We start from the raw sequence: 25,242 nt of genomic DNA, 5'->3' as shown, positions 1-25,242 counted from the left end.
CTAGGAATGAATCTTGACAAATATGTGCAAGACTTGTTTGGGGAAAATTATAAAACCTTATTGAAAGATATTAAATACCTTACAAGGGGAAGAGATTTGATGTTCAAAGATATAAAGACTCAGAACAATATAGGTATCACTTCTTTTCAAATTTAGCTAAAGACCCAATAAATTACAACCAAAATCTCAACAGAGTGTTTTTGGTTTTGTTTTTGTTCTAAGACACTTCACCCACCCACCCTGGGTGTAGCCTGCTTAAGATTCCCTCTCTCCCTCTCCCTTTGCCCTTCCCTCCCTAAAAAAATATAGCACAGGTGCGGACTTGATTGGTAAAACAGGGGGCATCACAAGGTAATGGGGAGAGAAGGGACTATCCAAAAAAAAGGTGTTAAGGTAACTCATTGTCCATTTAGAGAGACACGAAACCAGATCTGTACTTCTCACCATTTACACAAATGAAATCCAAATGGATCCAAGATTTCTATGTGAAAGGCGAAGCCTTAAAAGTTTCAAAAGACAATATAAGGAAACATATTTATAATCATAGGGTGGGGAAGGATATCCCAAACAAGCCCTCACAAAAACACTAACTACAAAAGAAAAGATTAATAAATTCAACTACAGTAGAATTGGGAATGTCTGTTGCTCAAAAAACACCATAAAGATAATGAAAAGATAAGCCACAAATTGGGAGAAGATATTTGCAGCCTATACAACCGGAAAAGGATCGGTATCCTGGTATATAAAGAATTCACACAAATCACGAGTACAAAAAGAAAGAAAATTCTATAAAAAATGAGCAAATATAGGATCAGACAATTTCACAAAAGAGGAAACACAAATGGCCAATACTTATGTTAAAAGATGATTAACAGGGAGACAAATGATAAAAGACTCAACTCTAGGAAATAAACTGAGGGTTGCTGGAGGGGAGTGGGAAGGAGATGGGGTAACTGGGTGATGGGCATGAAGGAGGGATGTGATGGAATGAGCACTGGGTGTTATAAGCAATTGATGAATCCCTGACCTCTACCTCTGCAACTAATAATACCCTATATGTAAACTAATTGAATTTAAATTTAAAATTTTTTAAATAAAAATAAATAATAAAAATAAAAGATGATTAACCTCTCATTAGTAGCCTAGAAAAGCAATTAAGAGCATGACGAATAAAACATTTTACAACTACTAGTTGGGGAAAAAAATCAATAAGTCTATCAATGCCAAGTGTTGGTGAGACTGTAGATCAGAAGAAACTCTCATCACTGCTCATCTGTGCGTAAACTGGTGTAACTATTTCGAGAAACAATAAAGCATTATCTTGTAAAGTTGCAATTTCTATACCTTAGTGCATAGCTGTGTGGCACCCAGAAGCATATTCATAGCATTATTCTGTGCAATAGCAAAAAAACTAAAAACAACCCAAATGTCTTTTGATGAAAGAGGGAATCGATACATTGTGCTACAGCATGGCCTCACAGCAAAGCAGCAAAACAAAGCAAAAAATAAACTGCAGCTACACACAGTGGAGAGGAATCTTAGAAACCTAAGGGTCAAATGAAACAAACAAGCCTCTGAAGACCTAGTAAAGAAATGCGGGGGTGATGGTGGAGAAGCGCACAGGTTCTTGGGTGGGTGCTGGTTTCTCCCAAGTGCATCGTTAATAAGCTTCTGGCTTACATATGTTATATAATTTTGTGTATACAGCAAAGAGTGCATAAATCCTTTCCACAATTCTGCTTGTGGTTTGCTAAGGCAGACTGACAACAGCGATGATACATTCTGATAAATAATGGACCAATTTTTTTAAATGCTCTGGAGACAATTAGTCCTGGAGAGTTTTTGTTCAGTTTTTAGGCAAATTCCAGTTACTGCCCTTACAGGATGATATTAGTTGCAGGTTTACGAAATAGTGATTCAACAACTCCAAACATCACCCAATGTTCATCACAAGTGCCCCCCCCCTCCCGGTTATCCCCATCACTTATTGTACCCTCCCCCCAACCTCCTTTCTGGGAACCATCAGTTTGTTCTCTGTGGTGAAGAGTCTTGGGGGCACCTGGTCAGTGAGCATGCAACTCTTGATCTCAGGGTTGTGAGCGCAAGCCCCACATACAGAGATTACTTAAAAATCAAATCTTAAAAAAAAAAAGTATTTTTCTTGGTTCACCTCTCTAGTCCTATAGATTTTAGAAGAACTAAGGGCTCCATGGCATCACTAATAATATTGTGAGATAAGCAGGGCTGGAGATGTTATTCCCATTCTATAGAAGAGCAAACTGAGAATCAGAGAGTTTAAGATATTTGTCTAAGGTCACACAGCTAGTGACAGGCAGAGCTAGGGTCAGACCCAAATATCCTGGCCCTGGCCCTGAGCTGCTTCTGTGGATGCTTCTCCCTTAAACACTCATAGGGAAGATTCTAGTCTATTTCTGATACCTCAGTACTGCACTCCTAACACAATACCGGTCCATTTTCAGAAAAGTATAATTCAATTGCTCTTAAGATTTTCTTTCTCTGTCATGAGGCAGAGGTGCCTCCCTGGGCCATCATTCCAGTTTCAAAAAAAGCTCTTGAAAGCTATGATTCATTTTGTAAGTGACCAACGGGACTTCTGTTTCTTCTGTTTCCATTTGGAAGTCAGGATCCCAGGTATAGTTCTTGCCCACTCAATACCCAAACCCCCTTCATGTGGTAATGGCCCCTCAATTTCCTTTTGAGGAACTCCCTTTTGCGGCATGCATTCCAGGTAGATTTCGATCCACTGCTGGCTCCAGGGTGGGACTTCCTTGTGACGTGGGCTTGGTAAATCGAAGCCTCCCATGTTGCCTGCCACAGTGATGAGCTCAGGGACGGGGCACGTGAGCCAAGCTGACCACCAGAGCCTCACCACATCCTTTCGCTGGAATTCTAGGGGTCGAGGCATTCTCTCTGGGTTCCTAAATGGATAAAACAAAAGCCTACAGCTGCCCGGGACTATTTCTTGAAAAACCCTGCCCTGAAAATGAAGAAACCTTTGTATTTGAAGACAGGAAATAGAGGAAAAATCCAAGTTCATATGATAATCACTCGAATCCTTGGATCCCACCATGTCTCTGACTAATTTTACTCGTGGACTTTTCAATTTTGAAAAAAATAAATGATATGGGCATGTGCGGGGGGGGCGTATGTGCATGTGTACGTGTTTTGCTCTTTTATTATTTTGCTTAAACCACTTTGAGCTGGGCCTCTGCTACTTGCAACCACAATGGAACACTTAGTGTAATCAAATTGCCCTACAGCAGAGTCCTGATATTGGCATTCGCTGTCAAAAGCCAGAGCATCGAGAGTAATATAAAGTGAGTGGGTTTCCTAGAAATCTCTGCAGAACACATCAGTCTAAAGTAGCTCTTCCCAACATTTTCCATGTCAAGGCACACAGAAAATTCTGGAAGTGTGTAAGGTACAATGGGGAGAGCAAAGGTGATTGGTCCAAGGATTCAGGCATCCCAAGTCCCTGCCAACCATCCCAAAAGCTGAAGGGACCAATCCCCAGGCACACCTATCTCCCAGGAACCAGGTGGGAAGACTTCCTAGAGGAGAGTAAAAGTGGAAAGTGCAGGACATGGCTCAGAACAAATCCTCAAGTGAGTCTGCTTTTATCAAAACGAGTGACCTGCCTTATCTGACAGTACATTCTTCTTCCTCCATATACTATTCTGGAAGAAAATGCTTTTAAATTATTAGCGTTGTTTTTCAAAATCTGCCTGCCAAAACCCAGCTGTTTCTGCACAGTCAGGCTTTCTGGGGTGTGCGGCTGTGGATTCGTGGGAAGGACCCCTCACTCTGCTGAAACTGCTTTGCTCTTTACAACAGACCCAGACTTGCAGCCAAGAAACAAGGGGACAGAAGGTCACCAGATTGGGGGTGGAGGGAGGAGTATCCATAGAGCTGGGCCAAAAGAATGCCATTATTCAAGAAATGATTGAAGAGTTTCTTCAAGACTGGCCAAACAAGTCATTCTCTTTGAACTCTGGGGGTTTAAGAATGCTGAGCGCCCAGTCTGCAGATTCCTCCGTTGACCCGTCGTGGCCAGACGAAGATAGAAGGGTAGAAAGAACTTCTTTTCTTTATAAATCCAGGAGCTTGACTTTGTCCCTGAGTGCACAGAATCCAAGGAGAGGCACGGTGCTGCTGCCGCCGTATTGACAGCAACATCTTTCTGTTTATCCAGCACTGATTACCCAACTGTCTGGGACAGCCGACCCATCAACAAGATCAACAAACATTACTGAACACGCTCCATATGCAAGACAGGAAGTGAGGAGTACGAGAGAGAGAGACAGAGACACCTCAGACATGGGACTTGAATGTGTAGGAGGCACAGACACATTTCTAATTAAGTCTACAGTAGATGACGACACAGGCCCCAACAGAGGTGCATACAAGCAGGGAACTCACGACAGGCTGGGGAACAAATTGGGTCTGGGATGGATGGAGTGGTAGAAGAAGTCATGTATGGGCTGGCCAACAAGGACAAGAAAAAAGAATGGCTGGGGTGCTTGGATGGCTCAGTTGGTTGGGTACCTACCTTCAACCTACGTTATGAACTCGGGGTCCTGGGATTGAGACCCACTTCAGGCTCCCTGCTCAGCAGGGAGCTTTCAAATAAATAAATAAAATATTTTAGAAAGAAACAAAGAGAGAGAGAGAGAGAGAGAGAAGATGGGAGGGAAAGGAAAGGAAAGAAAAAGAAAAAAGAATGGCATTCCGGTGGTCTCTGCCCTCAGAGAGTCCTGCTGAAGGAACAGGACTCTGCCATATTGTGTCCCTCAAGATTCATATACCAAAGTCATAACCCTTAGTGCCTCAGCATGTGACTGGGTGTGGAGATAGAGTCTTTTAAAAGGTAACTAAGTAAAAATGAGGTCTTAATCCGCTGTGACTGGTATCCTCATATGAAAGGGGAATTCAGATCCAAAGATACAGAGGGAAGATGATGGGGAGACAGCCTTCTCTAAGCCCAGGAGAGAAGCCTGGCACAGATCCCTCCCTCACAGACCTCAGGAGGATCCCACCCTACCAATGCATCGATCAGACTTGATCTGTGTCTAACTTTCAGAACTGGGAGACAAGAAATGTCTGTTGTTTAAACTCCCCACCCCACCCCCACCCTGTCTGTGGTACCCACTATTGGCCTCCCAAGAACACTACTACATTTTGTGTGCTTCCTCAGGTCCCTGAACATCTCCCACCCTGGAGACTGCTCCCCAGCCTCCCAAAGGGAAATGGACCACCTCACCCTCCTCCCTCCTCTCAGTGTTCTCAGGGATCTTGTTGATAAGACCCTATTAGTGTGCATGTGGCTCACTGTGCTTGATCCTAGAAGCCCACACACTCTTCATGGTCAGTAGGCTGCACTGGAATGTGGTCCTGGCAAGCCTCCCCTCCTTATGAGAGCTAAAAGCCAAGTTGTACTATCTACTGTTGTCTTAATAATTTCTATTATATTAACCCCATTGTGGCTTATCTGCCTGCCAAAGTACCAGGGTTTCCTGCCTTTTTATCCCCCACCCCCCATCTTCAGAAAGAGATAATGCTAGCAGACGAGTCTGTTCTACTTACGACTCTTTATGGATCTTGAATGTGGAAAGAACAGAGATCTATGACTTACAAAGATGGTTAAGCATGGTACATCCGTGTAGCTGGGTTGGGGGCAAATACTTGTGAAACCAGACTCTGGCTGAGGTAGCCGAGGCCTCTGCCATGAGCTTATTTTTAAAAGATAGTTCATGTTGTGCCCTCACTCACCTTATCCTGACAAGCACTAGCCAGATCAAATGGCTTAGAATAACAAAGTGAACACAGGCTACCGAATCAGAGAGCCTGCCTTGTTCGTTCGTTACCCCAGTACCTCAGCACACATGGCCACCTAAACGAGCCTCAGAGATCACCCAGCTCTTAAAGGAGATGAAACCCACAGAGAAGTGACCTGCCCAAGGTCACCCAGCTTCCAAATCCAGCGTCTTCCTGCAGCTAAGCACTGTTGCCTGGGATGAGGAACCCAGAGAGCATGGGCTTTTTCCCAGCTCTGCAAATGACATCTGGGGTCTCCCGGTTTCCCAACTGAACTGTAAATGTCCCTTGTCTGTGTAGACATCCTTGACTCCCTTGGGCAGAATCAGTTACACCCATGATACACACAGTCCAGAGGGCCGTGGGTGATCTCCACAAGAGTTGGCAACCTGCTCCCCAAACATACCCACCCACCCCAACGTACACACTCCACTTCCTGTGGACCCTTGAAAGATCCCTGCCCCCAACCGGAGGATGAAGTGTCAGCCAGTTGGGTCCAAGCCCTCCCTCCCTACTCCCCGGGGCCCAGCAATACTTGCAGGGAATCCATAACCATCTCAGATCTCATCCCCAGCTCCCTTGCCAGGGGAGATCAAATTTTATAGTCAAAACTCAATTCCAATCTGGCAACCTCTCAACTTTGTTCTTTTAAAACTAAAGGGTAGGAGGAGGCCTCAGACCCTTGCGGGTTCTGGAAGTACCAATTTGGGAATTAGGAGAAGTGTTCTGTGCAAATCAGTCATAAAATTTTAATTCACTTACTCAAAAAGTTCCCAAGGGGCTCACAGATGTGGCGCCTTGGCTGGGGCCCATGGTTTGTAAGAACATGGCGCTGACAAGCCCAAGATCAAGGTTTCTTCCATTTGTGCCAGTGTGTTCGTCACAGAAGAAGAAAGGCCCGAACCACAGTCAGAGCCTGCACTCCCTCACTCTGCCTCATCACGGCTTGCTCTCCCATGATTTGCCTCAAGACAGAAGAGGGAGGATATATGGGCTCTTCCCCACCTGAAGACAGGTGAGCTGAGTGTCAAGGTTTAAGCACAGACCCAAGAGGGGGAGACTCAAACACCCACAACTAGCTGGATGTCCTGTGGCTTTTGGTTGGGCTTCTAACAACCCTCCTTGAGCCCAGTGAGCCCAACTCATTCACATGGGATTTAACTGTCTATGCAATTTATACCAAAATTCATATTGACCTTTAGAAAAACGTCAAGCATGAAAAAAAGGTTAAAGAAAAAGATAACAGAGAAGAAGCGATCAGACCGAGTCACTCCCAGGGTTTCTGTCAATGTTTAACATTCTTCCTTCTTAGGTGTGGGATGATTATAAAGCGTCCCAACCAGGTCTTCAGTCAACACTCATTTAACAGATACTAAACAAGCAGCAGTGACAGGCACTGGGGGCACAGCGGAAACAAAATAAGAGGTCAGACAGATAATGGAACAATAAATACACCCAAAACACAGAAACAACCTACATGTCCATCAGCAGATGAATGGACAAAGAAGATGGGATATATATGTGTGTATGAATGTATATCTATATGTATATATTTATATATATGGGAATATCCTCAGCAATAAAAAAGAAAGAAATCTCGCCATTTACAACAACATGGATGGACTGTGAAGGCATCATGCCAAGCGAGATTAGTCGGAGAAAGACGCATACCACGTGATGTCACTTATAGGTGGAATCGAAAACCAACAAACAAATAAACAAACCAAACAGACTTAAGCCCATAGTTACAGAGAACCGACAGGTGATTGCCCGCGGCAGGGGATGGGCAAAATGCGTAAAGAGGTCAAAAGGTGCAAAGTTCCAGGTATATAATAAGTAAGTATTGGGGAGGTCATGGCAGCGCGGTGACTACAGATAACACTGTATTATATGAAAGTTGCTGAGAGAGTAGAACTTAAAAATTCCTACGACCAGAAAAATAGTTTCGTGACTGTGTTGCGATGGATATTAACTACACATGGGAGATACAATACACACAAATGTGGAACTGTTATGCTGCTTGTCTAAAATTCATATCATGTCAATTACACCTCAATAAAAATAAATTAATTTGTTAATTAATTAATTAAAAGATATTTATCAATCAGTGGTCCTGAAAGTGTGGTCCCCAGACCAGGAGGATTAGCATTATTTGAAAGCCCAGGCCCTCACTCAAACCTACTAAATCAGTAGGGTTGGGACCCAGCAATCTGAAGTCCTCCAGATGTTTTTGCACACAGTCAGGTCTAGGACAGATAACAATGACGAGGGCTATGATGAAGAGTAAGCATAGGGTTGCTTTGGACACAGCAAAGAAAGGCTCTTTAAGAAAGTGACCTATAAACTAAGCCGAAACCTGTAAAGAGGAGAATGAGTAGCAATGTGAAGAGCCAGAAGAGAGTTCCAACACAGGAAACAGCAAGTGCAAAGGCCCTGAGGTAGGGAAGAGCCTGATATGTTTGAGGAAGAAAAAGGAGGCCAGCAAGGCCTGTAAATAACCAAGAGCAACCTGTCCAAAGAGGACGTCCAGATCGCCAACAGACATATGCAGAGATGCTCAACATCACTCATCATCCAGAAAATCCAAATCACCATTGTAATGAGATATCACCTCACACCAGTCAGAATGGCTAAAAGCAACAACACAGGAAACAACAGATGTTGGTGAGGATGTGGAGAAAGGGGAACCCTCTTGCACTGTTGGTGGGAGTGCAAACTGGCACAGCCATTCTGGAAAACAGAATTTTTTCTGTTTTCAAGGTTCCTCAAAAAGTTGAAAATAGAATTATCCTATGATCCAGTAATCACGCTGCTAGGTATTTACTCCAAGAATACAAAAATACAGATTCAAAGGGATGCATGTACCCAGATGTTCACAGCAGCATGATCTACAATAGCCGAGTTACGGAAACAGCCCAAGTGTCCATCGACTGATGAATGGATAAAACCGATGTGATCTATATACACCATGGAATATAACTCAGCCATAAAAAGGAATGAAACCTTGCAATTTGCAACAGCATGGATAGGTCTAGAGAGTACAATGCTAAACAAAATAAGCCAGTCAAAGGCAAATACCGTATGATTCTACTCCTATGTAGAATTTAAGAAACAAAACAAAGCGGGGAGATAAAAGGGACGGGAGGAAGAGAGGAGGAGGCAAACCAAGAAATAGCCTCTTAACTCTAGAGAACAAACTGGTGGTCCCCAGAGTGGAGGGGGCTGCGGGGACAGGGGAGATAGGTGATGGGGACTAAGGCATGCACTTGGTTGCGAGGAGCCCCGAGTGATGGATGGAAGTGCTGAGTTCCTATCTGTACACCTGGAACGAATTTTACACTGGATGTTAAGTAACTGGAATTTAAATTTAAAACAAATGAACAAAACCAGGAGCATCCGGGGCGTCTTAGGGAGGAGCAGGGTCTGAAAGTCAGCAAGCCTGTGCTCTGGTCGGCCTCTCCCACGGACGAAGGGAGGGATACTGGGGACAGTCACAGAGCCTTTCCAAGTATTCTATGAAACGGGGAAAACAACCCTGAGCCTGCCTACTGGACTGTTGGAGAAATCAGTGAGTGAGTGGAAGGGAAAGCATTTGGGAAAGGGAGAGGCAGTGTTCAAGTGGGACTTACCACATTTAAGGGAGTCGATTAAGGGTATAACCTCAGGATCCAGCCTCCCTCAGCAAGGAGCCAACCGGGTGCCTGGCTAACACCTGCCCTCCCGAGCTAAGTAAGATGGAGATGGTTCTGGAACAAGGGTCTGTGTTGGAGGGCTGAGGTGAGGGGGATTTCCCAGAATGGCCTGACTGTGAAACTCTTCCCTCTCCACCCCACTGGTCAGTCTAAGAGGACACCTGGCTTCATAAGGAACTTGGGTTTTACTCCAGCTGCTTGCAAACTGCCCCCAGGTGTTACAAAGACACTGCCAGATTTCCCACGGAACAGGGCCACAGGCTATCATCACGGTCAGAGCGGATTTCATCGCCATCCCTGGAGGCCCCTTTTCTGAAGGGACTCGGAGAAGGGCTCACTCTTCCCACTTACAGGAAGGCTCCAACCAGGACTCTGAGAAAAGGAAGTGATAGCATTAAGAGATGGCCCAGTAAAGAGTCCCTCCCTGCCCCCAGACCTTAGGTCAAATGCAAAATCACTGCCTCAAGCGGAAAGATACTCTCTCCAGAATCTACCTGCTTCCAGAAGCTACACTTCACCTGGTTGTGGTAAGTAAGCCCTTTGTCCTCCTGAGTGGTCAGGGTTGGACAGGGCCTGAGAGACTGTGGGCCGGGCCTTCCTGCACAGATGGGGAAATGGAGCCCAGAAGGAGGAGCGATGAAGCTACCATCACCCGCTGAACTTGTGGCAGGACTAAGATCAGACGTAGATCCCAGACCACCAGGCCCCTCAACCAGGAATCCTCTTCAAATAAAAGTCACACCCCTCCTCCACTCAAAAACCTGTGTTCACTGAATAAAGCCCAAGCCCTTGGCTTGGCATTCAAAGCCCCCACCGTCTAGTTCTTGCCAATTTTCTTGGTCTTATCTCTCCTTCCATGCCTGCCCCACCTCCCACCCATAGCCATGCTGCAGCCACACACTGGGTATCAAGAATGGGCAGGTGACCCCTGGGCTCATGACCAAGGCCAGCCCTCACCGGTATTCCTGCCTCTATGCCTGTACCTGGGCTGTTTCCTCAAACCAGAAAGTCCTTTCCCATCTCCCACATGAAAACCCTACTCAGTCCTGCAAAGATTCTCTTAAAGGACATCGCACCCATTCCCAGAGCAAAATTCCTATTCTTTGCAGGCACTCCACTAATGATAGTCCATTAATGATAAAACTAATCTATTGGACAACCGATTTCCCTGGCTCATTTCAATCCTATACATACAATTCACCACATAAGCTTTTTGGCTTGTTCAACAAATATTTATCAGGTGCTACAAATACGAGTTCCTGCTGGATAGAGAGCTGCTAAAAAATAATCCCCAAAGTCTATGTATTGTAGTTATGGGGCATGAGCCAGAGGGCACGGGGTGGGATGCCGTGGTCACTGCTGTTTGCTCTGAGTTCATCAGTCACCCCAGTGGCCCTGTCCCGTCCTGCTGCGTTGTGGTCACAGGGGCCCCGGCAGAGATGGCCACCCCTCACCCAGCTCAAATGCAGAAAACAGATGACTTGTCTTTCTCCCCGGTGGGAATAAAGCCGAGTCAGATTTTTTTGTGTCTTTGCATTGCTTAATATAATCTCCCCTCAAATTATTATCCCCTCCTTCCCATGGGAACAGTTGAAGATGCCAATTTCATACTGATTCCGGATGCAAAGTCTATTCTGTCTGACCTCATTGATTCCTAGGGGATGTGTTGAGACCTGTGAAATATGTGAAAACTCATAAATCAACTCTGGCTGGTGTTCTTCAAATGTCTTAGTTTGAGGGAAAGTCAGACAGCACTGACGAGTCCCCCGAGGCTCGCTGCTTCCCCAGCCCTGACCCGCCCACTGTCCCCTGGAGTCCATGGATGCTGGCTGCCTGGGGCAGGGCCCAGCACTGGCTGTCCCCATCTCCCCTCTGGCCCAGCTCCGACGAGCCAGAGGGGAATGGGAGGTCAGTCCTTGACATCCAGTCTGATGTCTGAGGCCCTCTGGAGGGAAGGAATCCTGTGAATGTCCTCTCCCTGCCAGCCCCCAAGGAGGTGGCCTCAAGACCCTTCCCCAAACACGCTCCTCTGCTTCCAAGACAAACAGGAGCCTTGGGCTCAGGGGGGTGTGCTGGAGTGAGCGATGAGAGGTTGAGTTAGAAAATGAGTGAGGGCTCCTCTCTCACTGCGTGGGTTTAACAGTGCTCACACTCCCTTTCCCTCCACTCGTTCATTCATTCATTCATTCATTCATTCATTTATTCGACAGTGATCTGCTAAGAGCCCACTCTGCCAGATGCTGTGGATAAACAGTGCATGCTGGGGCCACACCTGCAAACAAGAAACCTCTCAGCCTTCACCAGGCACCGCACCCACAGCCCCAAGCCCTGATACCCCCATCCCCAGGAGTGCACATGGACATCTGTCTGCCCTCCGCCGCACAACTGGGGGCTGCCCGGAAGCTGTGAGCTTTCTGCCACCAAGAAGGAAGGCAGCTGGCCTCCTGGGGAAGGTGGTCTGATGAGCCCACCAGCCCTGCCCCAGTCCCAGCCTGCCAGCCAGTGAGGTTTGAAGTCAGCCTTTCTGTCTCTGTGTCTGTGTGTCCAGAGAAGCTGGCAGCCAAAGAGAGAGAAGAACACATGTACCCATGTCACTCCTCCTCAGTGCTCCCAGAGCTGAGAAAGGCCCCAGAGAAAGGATCAAAGGCAGCCTGTCTGGCTGAGTGGGGTCAGAGTGGAGAGGGGGAGACAGTATCAGCAGTCACAATCTGAAAGGCAGTCCCTCTCTGTCTCCCTCCCCTTCCACTCTCCCTCCCCAAAGTTGGGAGGATAAGCAACCCTGTGTCTGTGTACCCCATTGTGACCCAGTAAGGACTGGTAAGATGTGAAGCCAACAGAGCCCTGTTCCCGTGGGGAGAGGAGACGGTGAGGGAGTGACAGCAGTGACTACTGTTCTGGGACTGCACTCCTGACTAGGGGACACTCCGCATTCCTTCACTAAACTTCCAAACAACCTCATAAGAAACGTGTTATTGTCCCATCTTGTAGACGGGACCCTCAAAGGTTTTAATACCCTGAGGCCGGCAACTGCGCAAGGATGGGATCTGAACCCCAAATGTCTGAATCTACAGCCCCTGCTCTTCCCTGCCCCCATCTTACTAACTCCCACTGCTCTTCGGCCTGATGACGTCTCCCTCCAGGTCCTTCAAGAAAATAAAGATCTCCTTTCTTTCCCAAACAGCAGATGTCACGACCTGAGCCTTTCAGACGATATATACATATGGCTGTTGTCGACAAAATTAATGTGATTACTAATGTACTGCTTTAATCATTTTCTCATACTCATGCACACACTCTATAAAACTAATACTTTGCACTCCTATGCTATTTTTACTTCTTTATCTCATTTAATCCATTTCTGAGAGCACAAAGAGCTCCCAAATCACTCTGTCTCTTGCATCATGCTGGGGCGCGGGCAGGAGCGACAGATGCCCTTCCGACACCAGGCACACAAGCAGATAAGAGCCTGGGAGAATATCTGTGGAAACTGCCAACATAGATACAGAACCTGTGCGAGTGGGTACATTCTCAATTCAGCCAGTGGTGTACTCGGTCTACTTCCATCAAAAGTACATTTGCAAAGAAATCTATCACTAGGCTTGATGACAAAAGAGAAGATACCATCACCTTCTTCCATCTCAATGCACTTGGAAGCATCACACCTTTATGGAAGCACCAAAGGACGCTCCTCCCACTCATTTAAAGCACACACGGCTACACGGTCTGATCAGCCCTGGCCCTGACAGGTAACAGTGCCCTCCTACCTTCCTGCAGACACTCTTCAGAGAGCCGGTCATACATCCACCTTAGCCACGACCGTCAAGGGCAGAATTGCCCTGCTGCTAAAAGTTCACACTTCCTCCATCCTCTTGCAACACCACTTGCTTGTCACACACAACTGGCTAATTCCTGAATGGAACATAATTGAAAGAAACAGGACCAGACCAAGGAACATAAGGTGAGAGCCAAGAAAAATTTGTAGGTCATTGAGAAAATTGGTATACTAGGCACTGGGGATGTGCCTACTCTAGCAGGGCTGGGAGGGCTGGGCGGGTCTCCTCGTGGGTGCCCACTGGGTGTGGGAGGCAGTCAGTTCGCTGCACCTCTTCACTCCTACAGACCAGGGCTGGTTCTGGAAGGCAGCGGCAGCCGTGGGTAGGGAGGGACTTCCTCACACAGAGGACAGACTCAGTCCTGGCAGATGTCACTGAGCACGTGTGCTGGTTGAAACCCAGAAGTCAAGAAGGACCACGTCACAGAGCAATCCAGATGAGAACACATGAAGGGAAAATCCAGACTGTCTTCCTAAGGACTGGGAAGATTTAGAAAAACAGAACATTCTTGAGTTGAAGGAGACCAAGAGATTATCTCCTCCAGGGAATTTAAGCCTTTGGTGTGTGTGCCACAAACCTGTTCTACAGGCGGAGGAAGCCCATGGACCCCTTCTCAGAAGAATGCTTTGAATTGCATGGAATTAAACCCACAGGGAGACCAATTATATTGAAAGGCAGTTAACAAAATAGTTTTAAAATAAATGTGCATTGTAGAAACATATATGCTTCCTTATCAGGGCGTTACATAACAAGACGGGACAGCAGCCTACTATCTTGTACAATTCTGAAGTAGCAATTAGTGAAAATGGCATTTCAAGATACGCCAAATACTTCGAGACACTTCAGAGTCACTGTTACAGCTCTAACATGGTGTATGACTAGCTGTGCTTCTCATGTTAATACTGTCACAGGGACCACTAAGGCGTTACAGCCTACTGTCCCCATAATGGACAACAATGACAAATCTCACTAGACGTTAATGCGAAAAAACATGACAACAGATCCCTGAATTCTAACCGCACACCCCACGTTAAGATCTTTACTATCCTCCTGTCCCTCCTTTTTACAGAAAGGCCCAGTGACTTTCTTATGCCCCACAGCTAATAAATAGCAAATCTGTCCTGTTCTTCTCAGTGTCCTCTCTGGTCTCTTTCCCATGCCATCTGCCTCATTTTAAGCTTTAAAAAAAATTGGCGGGGGTGGGGGTCGGTGGCGGGGGTCGGTGGTTTTGTTTTTAAACAAAAATAATACATCCTTCTAACAGATTCAAACAATATGAGAATTACATTTTAAAAATTAAGTTTTAACATTTATTTTTCTAAAGTTTTTATTTATTTATTGTAAACCCCTAAGCTGCTCACTCCCTGTCCCCACCAGTGACCAGGAAAGACTTGAAGCAAGACGGGGTGCACGTGGACAAGTCAGCCGAGGCCCAGTTGACAAGCAAACCCAACTGCAGAGCCCCTGACTCAAGCCTGGTCCCATTTCTTGCCAGGCCTGCCTGGTCCCCATGCCCTCAGCAGCCGAAGGAACCCAGTGGCCTTCGTTCCCTGCATTTTCCTTCCAGTCTCATCCCTGAGGACATGGTTTCAAGTTATAGCCCAAGCCTTTATAAAAAAAATGGGAGAAAAGCCCGCAAGAGCCGCCACGTGGAGGGCTCAGTGAAGTTTCCAGTTCTCCTGTCCTTGCCTTATCTGCTGGGAACAAATGTCAGGTTGGAAAGACTTCTCACTGTTCCGTTTCAGTTTAAACAAACCCAGGCTTTGCTGGAATCTTGAAGCAGAACCTGACTGAAATTTCATGAGGGAAGGAACTGGGCCATATCCTGCAAAGTCTGTGGGATGGGTGTGTACCAAGCTCAGTTTTTGGTCACTTTAAAGGTTCTAAAGAATGAGGCTTGCAGTGCATTTTCAGACTCTATGAATCTTTCTACAGGTTGTCATCGCCAGACCTTTGAGTCTTTCTTGATGAACAGTTTCCTTGTGATTCTACAGACAGACACTGGACAAGGTATTTCCTCACGTTCTCTGTGAGCCAGACTTGCCATGCCCATTTTACAGATGAGGAAACTGAGGTCCAAGGCTCACAGCCAGGAAGTGGCCAAACCAGGATGGGAATCAAGGCCAGTCTGACGTCCAAGTTCTAGCCCTCTCCGTTCCAGAATGCACAGCCTTCCCATCTCTGCCTTCTCTTCACCATCTCAGGGACCTATCACAGGCCACCTAGTATTTTAGCCACTTCTTTTGTGTCCAATCTCCCTTCCTGACAGTAACTTCTGGAGAGAGCCCACAGCCATGCCCAGACACCCTGCCGCCTCAGTGCCCAGAGCAGAGCCTGGCCCCAACAGGTGCTCTGTTATCATTGGTCACATTTATTGTCAGTTGAATAAAAACTGGCTGGCTTTCAGGAAGACTAACTCAACACAAAGCCTCAGGCTAGCACATCCGTCTTCTAGAAGGATCCCTATGAATGCCCACCTCGCTACTCAAACGCTTTGATCAATATAAATCCCTGGGCCAGGAAGGAGAATCACTTCACAAATGACCAGAAGATCCCCTTCAGTCCCTGGGCTCTAGTAAAAGACTGCTTGGTCAACCGCAGAACATTCCATGAGCATCTGTCACCAGTATAGTCCCTAAGTTTGCTGCTAAGCCAAGCTGACTGGCAAAGTCAGAACTAAGACTGTCCACCCAGAGAGGTGACGAGTTGAACCCCAAAGGGGACAAGCATACATAAACAAGGGACATCCACATGCAGGGACCTTGGCCGAAGGTGATGTTCTCAGAGGCAGTGTACTATGATAGGAAGGTTCCTGAGTCGGGTTTCAAACCATGGGAGCTCCAGCCCTCAGCTCAGCTCCCCTCTTCCTGAGCCTTCAGCACCCACACCATTAACCCCACAGCATCCTGCTTCTGCGAGGTCTTTTGGCCAGCTCAGACTCCTTGGTATGCCTTTGATTTTATCTTTTGTCTGTATCTTGGGTGCATCTAGGTAGGTAAGACTTCCCTGGAGCCGCCCTTACCTCCTTGACGACTAACCATGTCCATCCGGCTCTCCATCGCCAGAGAAGCTGGCCTCCAATCTCCCAGGGGTCCAGGATCTGGAGGACACATCCTAACCAGCCATGAGTCACCATCCTTATGAAGGTGGCCATAGGGCTGAGCACCCACAAGCCAAGAGGCCAGTTTTCTAGATGACACAAAACTTGCTTGGTTCGTGAGCTGTAACTCTCGGGTCACCGTTCACTCTGTAAGTGTCCCAGGTGACCCCCATTTACATCTACGGTAGAGGGGGACTCAAACCTAAGGCCGAATTTTGTTCCAGAAGGAGGAGCGTCTACTCGCCTCTAAGGCAGAACCCGATACAGAGAACTCAAGAAGGAAACTCTGGGGCACCAGGAACATGTGCACAGAGCCTGGCCCTGCCTGGCCTGCAGAGATAGGCCACATTCTAATCCGGACACAAGGGAGGAAACTGCTTCTTTGAGACTGGGTCCAAAACTCAGAAAAAGGAAGTCATGGTGAAAAGGTACATTTGCTTCTTTAAGCAGATTGTCTCAGAGTTCATGAGGAGAAAGCAGGGCAGAAAAGAGGACAAAAGAACAATGGTGTTACCTATGAAGCAGTCTGCCCAAAATATTTAATTTGAATTGGATCAGGTCTCTAGATCTATTACCAGTGTACAGAAAAACAGAACACATGAAGGAATATGCATATGCTAAAAATCACCCAAAATCATGATCAGCAAAATCCCAAATGTAAGGAATTCTACAGGACAAAGAGCTCTGCCTCGTAGTTCTCTTGCCACAAGTACGTGGCAAGAGAAACAAAAAACATTAAGAGAAATTTAAAAGACTTGTCAACAAAATGCAATTTGTAGACCTCATTTGGATCCGATTCTAACAAACCAACAGGGGGAAAAAAAGACATTTATGACATGATCAGGGAAATTTGAACACCACCTGGACATTTAATGATAAATAGGAATTACTGTTGATTTTTGTAGGTTTGATAACAAACAGTGTTGGGGCTATTTTTTTTTTTTTTTTTTTAAGAATCTCTATCTCTAGATAGAGAATATATCTCTATCTGTGAGAGATACATTCTTAAGTATTTAAGGATAAAGTTATATGATGCCTGAGATTTGCTTTAATTAGTCCACTGGAGGAGGGTAAAGGACAAGCAAGGCTCGGTCTGTACTGATAATTACAGCAACTCAGTGATAAGTAGGTAGTGTTCATTACGTTCTCTGCTTTTGTCTAGGTTCTTTACAGGAGAAAAATTTTAATTACAAAAAAAAAAAAAAAGGCAAGAAAAGGTCCTCTTGTTTAATCAGGGCTCCAACACAGACTCTCTCAGAGGCTTTGAACAAACCTAAACCAATCTGACCCTCAACCGGAGCTGAATGGGTTCAAACCCTGGTTCATCCCCATTCACTTTGGCTGGATTTCCTAACCTCTCCAAATGGCTCGGGCTCTTAATTCACATGTAACTACTCCCGCACACAGCCCTGGGGAAGCGTTTGCTCTCCTGACCACTGCTCTCATCACTTTGGCTTATCAGCTTCATCCTGATGGCGAGAAGAAGACTCCTTTGAAGAGGTTGTCCTCCCTCCTAGGATATCCAAATTTCAGAAATGTTTCCCAGTTCTTCCGGATCACACAGCGTTGGTTCCACGCTTCCTCCACAAGCTCAGACCTACATCCTCCTCCTCCAGGTGGTGAGAACCCCGCGCACACCACCTCCTCCTCTATCAACAATGCCCTCTCCTGGCGCCTTCCCCCACTTCAGCCATCTCTGCGCCTGGCTTCCCTTTTGTCTGTTCTCAAGCCCACCTCCCGCATCCTGGAGGGAACAGTGGGTGGAAGCAGACTCCCTTCCTCGTCCCCTCTCTTGTCCCTCCCCTGTGACGCCACCTCTTACAATGCCCAGAAGGACCTGTGTACGTCAGGAAACAGTGGGGTGCAGGGAAGGGAAGTTAGAAAGAACTCAGGATTTATGAATGTATAATGCTGAACTTTTTGGAAATGGGTGGGCCCGGTGCCAGTCCTCGCTAGGGTTCCTTGACTCTATTCTTCTTACAAAAGGGCCATTATGAAGGCTCCACGTCTCCCGCGTGACAGGTTAGGAACCGTGAAACTGCATGACGTCATGGGGACAAGGAGATGAACAGGTTTCCCAGCCCCGTCCTTCTTAAGGGCCCTGAGTTCCTGGAAAGAAGTCTATGGGAGGGAGGGGACTGCTTCGGGGAGCGGTACAGCAGTTCCCAGCTGTTCCCCAAAGGGGTCTGTGGGATGGCCCCAGACATCAGGCAGAGCATCCTGAGGCCCCCTCACAAAATCCTGGAGCACCTCGATGGATTATCACACCCCCTTTCCTCACTTTCAATCCTGCGCTCGACGCATCCAGCCCTACAGGACATCCTGGAAGAGGAGCTCTACTCCAATCTCTCCTTTTTTTTTTTTTTTTTAAAAGATTATTTATTTATTTATTTATTTGAGAGAGAGAGAGAGAGACTGAGAGCACAAGTGGGGAGGAGCGGCAGAGGCAGAGGGAAAAGCAGACTTCCCACTGAGCAGGGAGTCCAACACCGGGCTCCATCCCAGGACCCTGAGATCATGATCTGAGCCAAAGGCAGACCCTGAACCAACTGAGCCACCCAGACATCCCCCAACCTCTCCTTCTCTGCATTTCTTTCCGGTATCATTTCTTTACTACCCAACAAGAGAGGTCACATGGCCAAGTTAGGAAGGTAGACACTGTAGCCCACCATCCTACCTCTGTTATGACTAACCTGCTGGAGTCTGTGCTCCCTTTCCTAGAGGACAAGGAAGCGGAAGTTCAGTTGGTAAAGTCCCTTCCAGTTACAGCGCTCCAGCAGCTCGTTATAGGGAAGGGCACTACCTCCTTCTCCACCAAACCGTGTCTATGGCTTGGCTGGACCCCACACTCTTTGCCTCTGCCCACTCATCTCTATTTGGAGTGACCATCAACCCACTCTGCCCTCCCTCCCCACCCCTCCTCCTCTCTGCCTCTATTTATCTTTCCCTCTCCCACCCCTCTCTCACACACATACACCCCATGTCCTTCGCAACCAGTAAGAATGGAGAAGTTTGGGCCCAGGTGCACCCAGTTTCCCCTTGCGGCTCTGAAGGACACTGGTTTGCATACTATTTCCATGTATCCAGATGGAAATGCACGCTCATTTGCATGAACATCCAGAAGATATTACGAGATAGCCAACCCAGCCTCTCTAACAGCTTAATACTTCAGAGCCCTGAAAACAGACCAACAAAAATCTCACTAGGTACACCAGTGGTCTCCAGGACTTTGGGGAAGGGATGTATCAGAACTTCACTCACATTTATTTTTATCACATCTTCTAAAATGTTCTAGTCTTAAATGCATGCGTTACACTCCTCAAACCATATTAGTATAACAGGATATGTATGTAATTTATAAATATGCATCTCATGGGGCTCCAAGCTCAAAAAGATCTTGGATATGAGGTGCATGATCAAAAAAGTCTGGAGCCATCATCACTCTAGACCATCTGCCGAAGCTGGAAACAGTCACAGAGCTTTTGGTCCAACCATCAAAGCAACCAAGGAAGGATCCCCAGTAGCCCTCCGCCAAGGCCACACTGGTCAACAGACACCAAAGCTCACCAGGGCACTGGTCAAACCACTTGCCAACCCCCTTGGGGACTCATGCCATGTGGTGTCGCCTTCCTCCCAGAGGTCTATTCTTGCCGTGAGTTCCCACCAGCAAGGCTCATTTTAGCCAAAAGAACATTGGCACCCACCCAAGGAACCCACTCTCTTTCCAGAACAGTTGGCCGTGGCCTTCAAGACTTCTTTTATTTCAAGAGTATACATTCCATTCAAGGGTGAGGAGTGTTGAAGAGAAAGTGCTGGTCCTTTCTAGATCTTCTCTCTGGGATTCACTAAGTTAAACCAGATGCATTTATGATCAAACAGAGAGAATATAGGCTTAGTCTTTAGGTAGATAGATGATAGATAGACAGACAGATGAAAATAAAGAAAAAACAAATCGGCTTTCTGGATGAGAACTGGAATGTGACAACAATCTAAGCTACTCCTGGGTGGGGGGTTCCTGGAGACACAGAACACTCAGCAGGAAGGAACTCTGTAGAAAGTAAGTCATTGCTTCATTGGTTAGGACTTCACTGTTGCTGGATTAGGACCTTCCCAGAGCACAGGAGCCTGAGACCCTGGGCTACTCACCCACACACTGGTTGCTTTCATCCATCTGGTATCCAAAGCGGCAGATGAGAGGCCTCGAAATCGTGGGGTAGTTCGGAGCTGAGAGCGGTGGGGCTGCTGCTGGGTACGGACCCGAGTAGGGGTTGGAGTAGGGGTTGGAGTAGGGCCCCCGGTACACTGGGTTTGTTCGGGGGATGCACAAGTACCCGCCGTTTTGGTTAACACACATCATGTCTCCTCGGCAGGCCTCGGGGATGGTCCGGCATTCGTCAATATCTGGAAATGCCAAGGAAAGGATGAGGGTCAGGGGCTCCCCGGCCAGGCAGCGCATGGCACATAGTGCAGCCAAGGATCCCAAAGCCACTCTTGAGCAGCATCTGCTCCCAAACACGGAGGGCCGCCCTGGCTCATCACTGCAGGGACCCTCAAACGTTGGTGTGACTGAATCACACTGACCAGCATCACCCAGACATCAGCCATCAGAGACCACATCACAATCTGCACCACAGCCACAAAACCTGTATCATCTCACCCACATGTGAAACCCAAGTAGACACTACCAATCAACGTAAGTAGAAGGTAACAGTAAAAATGAATGTATAAATACTAAAATGGAGCATTTATCTGTGAGCGTGCCATCTAAAAACATCCCAGGTGCTCCCATGTACCCATATGACCCCCAGGAAACCCTGGGATGGGCCTCATGATGATTTCCTCTTCTACTCCAAAAAACAGCTGGGCGGGGGAGGGAATCCCTTGCATCAAGGAAGACAAGGTTTGGCTGAGAGCTAGTTCCTTGCAAAGAAAGTGGAAGCCCACTGGCAAGTCAGCTCGCCCTGTGCCAGCAAACAGGTCCGTGTCCAGGCTCGTGGGGGAGACACGCCCACCCCAGGGAGCTCAACCGAGACACGTGCACCAACTCCCACCTCGGGAAAGGGAAGTATGCTGAGGTTGATGCCCCGCTCTCTAGCAGTCCATGGATGGATGTCATGCTACACAAGATAAGTCACAGGAAAGTCACGTATGATCTCCCTTATATGTAGAATCAAAAAAGCCAAACTCATAAAAATCATGAGTGACATGGTGGCTGAGGACTGGGAGAGGCTGGTGAAGGGCACGAACTTGCATTTATAAGTTGAATTAAGTGCTGGGGAGTTCACAACCCTCCCAGCAAGGACAGTTCACCATATTGTATTGGGTACTCGAACACTGTTAAGAGAGACGGTCTTAAAAGTTCTTGCCGTAAGGAAAGAAATGTGACTATGTGATGTGATGGCAGTGTTAGCAAAGGTTCCGGTGGGGATCATCCTGGAATATATATGTGTTACCAAATCAACAAGTCGTACCCCTGAAACTCACAGGACATGATGTGTCAGTCATATCCCAATTTTTCTAAAAAAGAAAGAAAGTGAATTCTGTCAACAATACCTAAGAGCCAGGACATGGATTCTCTGCTAGAGCTTCTAGAAAGAAACAAAAGCTTTGCTGACCCCTTGAAGTCAGGCTGGGAAATCCCTCTAAAATGTCAGACCTATAAATAATTACAGATAAATCTATGGATAACTTCTGAGCTGAGCTGTGAGATAGATTTTTGTTGTTTAAACCGCTAAGTCTGTGGCAGTCTGTTACAGCAGCCATCAGAAACCAATACAGATGGAGAGCCCCTTGGGGACACAAGTCAATCCACGCTCATTTTTGCCCCCTCCTGGGGTGGGCCACAAAGCAGGTGATTGATAAACGGGTGTTATTGACGTTATTGACAGGCACTGTTTTCTTCCGTAATCCAGGCCAATACAGGTTTGATAATATCAAGCAGCAGCAGGGAAAGACATGGGCCCACCATCGATGTGTCATCGAACGCCCCCACCCAGTGCGGGATCCTCGGTGTCCCTCGTACCTAAGCACTGTCCTGACGAGCGGTCCAGATCGAAGCCGTTAGTGCATTGTTGCTGCGGGGAAGAAGAGAGGAGAAAGAGGTAAGGTCATGGTCCTCCCCTTTTTTTTTTTTTTTTACTATAAAAGTATTACAAGGACATCACAGAAAGTTCGAGAAATGCAGTAAAGAAAGAAAGAAAAAAAAAGCATCCGTAACACCAAACCTGAATTATAAGGCTTATTTGCCCCCCTTCTTTTTAGTATTTTCTTATAATCATTTAACACTTAGCGTTACACTTTAAAACCCCCACTACCAGCAGATTTAGGGGCTGTTTCCTGCCCCAGTTATGAGACGCAGGAGTAATCACATCTGACCCACATGGTAACGAGGCACATCCCGAGTTCATTTCTTTATGGGAGCGGATGGGACTGCTTTTAAGGGCAATCACTCTCTTGCCCTGGGTGCTATTCGGCCTCCCCTCCTCGGGACCCCCCGTGACATTCCCTAACCTAACCCTCTCACCTGAAACTACACAGCGATGCAGCCCATTTTGTAAGAAAAGTAGAATAGGGGAAATCCCCCTTTTGCAGTCTCACCAAGACAATTACATAAAGATGCTTCTAGAAATAGACAGGTCTCAGTGGTCCCCTAGGGTTGTGGTCTTCATGTGCAATTTGAGTTTACTAACCTTAGGACTTAGAAAAACGTCACGGGGGCCAAAAGTCCGTGGGCCTCTAGGGAAGACCCTGGAGATGGACATTTTATAGGAACAGGCAGAGAAGGAATGTTTCTAACTATGGGAACCCCATCCTTGGCCTTCCCTGTGCCTTCCGAGGTTTGGATTCCTGCACTGTGGGCTGGTTTTGAGAGACGACGGATTCAGCTTGCATTTGTGGGAGTGGGGGTCAGGAATCTTAGGGCCTTGAAAGGGAGCAAATGAGCCAGGAGGCTGTGCCATAAAGCTCTGGAAACCAGGAGACTGGAGTCCAGGCCTGGCTCACCAGCTAAGCACCAGCGAGGGTTCAAGCCCACCAGCCTCACTTCAATGCCTCAACTGTAGCCACTGCTCACAGCTTCCTCAGCCTCCACATCCTCACCTGTAAAATGGGGGCAACAATGCTTACTTCTGGGTGGCTGCAAGGACTGGATATGTTAATGGATGCGGAGTGCCTAACACACAGTAACCACAGGACCCAGGACCCCTGTTCTCTCCGTGCCTGGATGTCACCATCTGTCGCCGCGAGGCTGGGTCAGAGGACTCCAAGGACCCCCAAGCTCCAAGTCTCTGTTACTCCTCCTAGGCTCCTTTCTATCCCTAAGAGCCTGAATCTATTTTGAAATTCTTAATAGGAAGAGAAAAAGTCTTCCCCCATCAGCCTGTGGTCCCTCAGCCCTGCCCCGAGGTGAGGTCTCTCTCATTTGTGAGCCAGAAAGAGAGAGGCCGCTCTGAGTTTGCAGGAGGGACGTGCCCACATTCTCAAAGGCTGACACAAACTGGCTTCATAAAGTCTGGGCACTGCGGGCCTCTCCCAGACCCCTGCTGGAGCCTGACTTCCCCACCCCCTGTCCACACCCCTGCCCAGGGGGTCAGTCCAGGGCTGCATGTCTGCAGAGACACGCACACCCACGTGGGCCACAAGCAGGCAGGGCACTACTGCCCAGAAGCCCTAGAGTGCCTCTGACTTTTTAACATTTACCATAAATCGAGCCTGGGAGGACGCAAATGACAGCAGCTCCCCGATTCAAAGTCTTGGATTGGGAATCAGAATCCTGGAGTCCCAGCCCCGCCTCTGGGGCGAGGGTCCACCTCTCTGAGCCCACCTTCATCTAGGGGCGGAGCTCGGCTTCGGTGAACTGTAAATTCTGGGGTTCTAAAATGCGTGGCTGGACCCTCTCACTCTGATTTTTAACACGCTTCTAGATCAGACACAACATTAAAATCCTACCTGTGCATTCCCAGGACTCGGAAGACAGAGAGCCAGAATGGTAACAGTAAGTATCCTGCAGAGAGAAACAGGTTTGAGAGATAAATGCCCAAGTTACTTCCAGAATCCAGACCTGGGGACCAACAGGGACCGCAGGCTGCCTGTGCATTTACAATGGGGACTCCAACTTGTGTATATATTTGGGGGGCTGGGGTGCTTCTGCTCCAGAGGTCAAAGCAGACTCCAGATACCCCCAACCACCCAACATAAACCATGCCTCTCTTACTAGTTTTATGTGTTGGGATCATGTGTTAGGTTACATTTTTTTTTTTTTAATAAAAGGTTTTGCTACTTCAAAGACAAAATCTAAAACCCACTGCTGTGGCATGACCCATGCACGGACCAGCTGCTTTGTCTTTACTTCTCGCAAAGTTTTCAGTGTCCTTATTCTGAAACAGTAAGAGTGAACGAGACCATAGCACCCTCAAAAGATGCAAGGAAAGTACCAACGTGCAGTGTTTGAGTTCTACGGAAGAGAGATGTCTCGGGAAAGTCTCCTAACCCCAGAGCACACATCACATAGGCCCCAATGGCAAAGAGGGGTTGGGGGACCTGGGCACCCTGGGGAAGAATGGACGCAGAGGGAAAGCTTAGGAGGAGGAGTCTAGAAATTGTAGGTCAAGCTGGCTCTCCATTCAAAAGCCACCAAACCTCTCCTGAGCCTGTGACTTCCACCCTTCATTACCCACAAGCTTCTAGCTAATAAAATCATGGCTGCCACAAGGCTTTAAAAATACAGTATAAAATTTTAAAAGTGAATAAATAAAGAAAAATATAGTACAGATACCACTTCACA

General features: G+C 47.2%; 1 protein-coding gene across 1 annotated transcript in view; it reads right to left on the bottom strand.

Annotated features, from left to right (window-relative positions):
- Nucleotides 1-25,242, bottom strand: part of LOC111148597 (fibulin 5) — a 73,063-nt gene that overhangs the window by 44,070 nt on the left and 3,751 nt on the right. The window contains exons 2-4 of the mRNA XM_022505300.1: nt 24,408-24,462; nt 22,483-22,534; nt 20,607-20,861 (exon numbers count right to left, since the gene is read on the bottom strand). Coding sequence (XP_022361008.1) covers nt 20,607-20,861; nt 22,483-22,534; nt 24,408-24,462 — 362 coding nt within the window. The remainder of the gene's footprint in view (nt 1-20,606; nt 20,862-22,482; nt 22,535-24,407; nt 24,463-25,242) is intronic.

Source organism: Enhydra lutris, unplaced genomic scaffold (assembly GCF_002288905.1).
Source record: "Enhydra lutris kenyoni isolate GAN:26980312 unplaced genomic scaffold, ASM228890v2 scaffoldscaffold20, whole genome shotgun sequence".
NCBI classification, from domain to species: Eukaryota; Metazoa; Chordata; class Mammalia; order Carnivora; family Mustelidae; genus Enhydra; species Enhydra lutris.
This window is presented reverse-complemented; position numbering and strand designations above follow the sequence as displayed.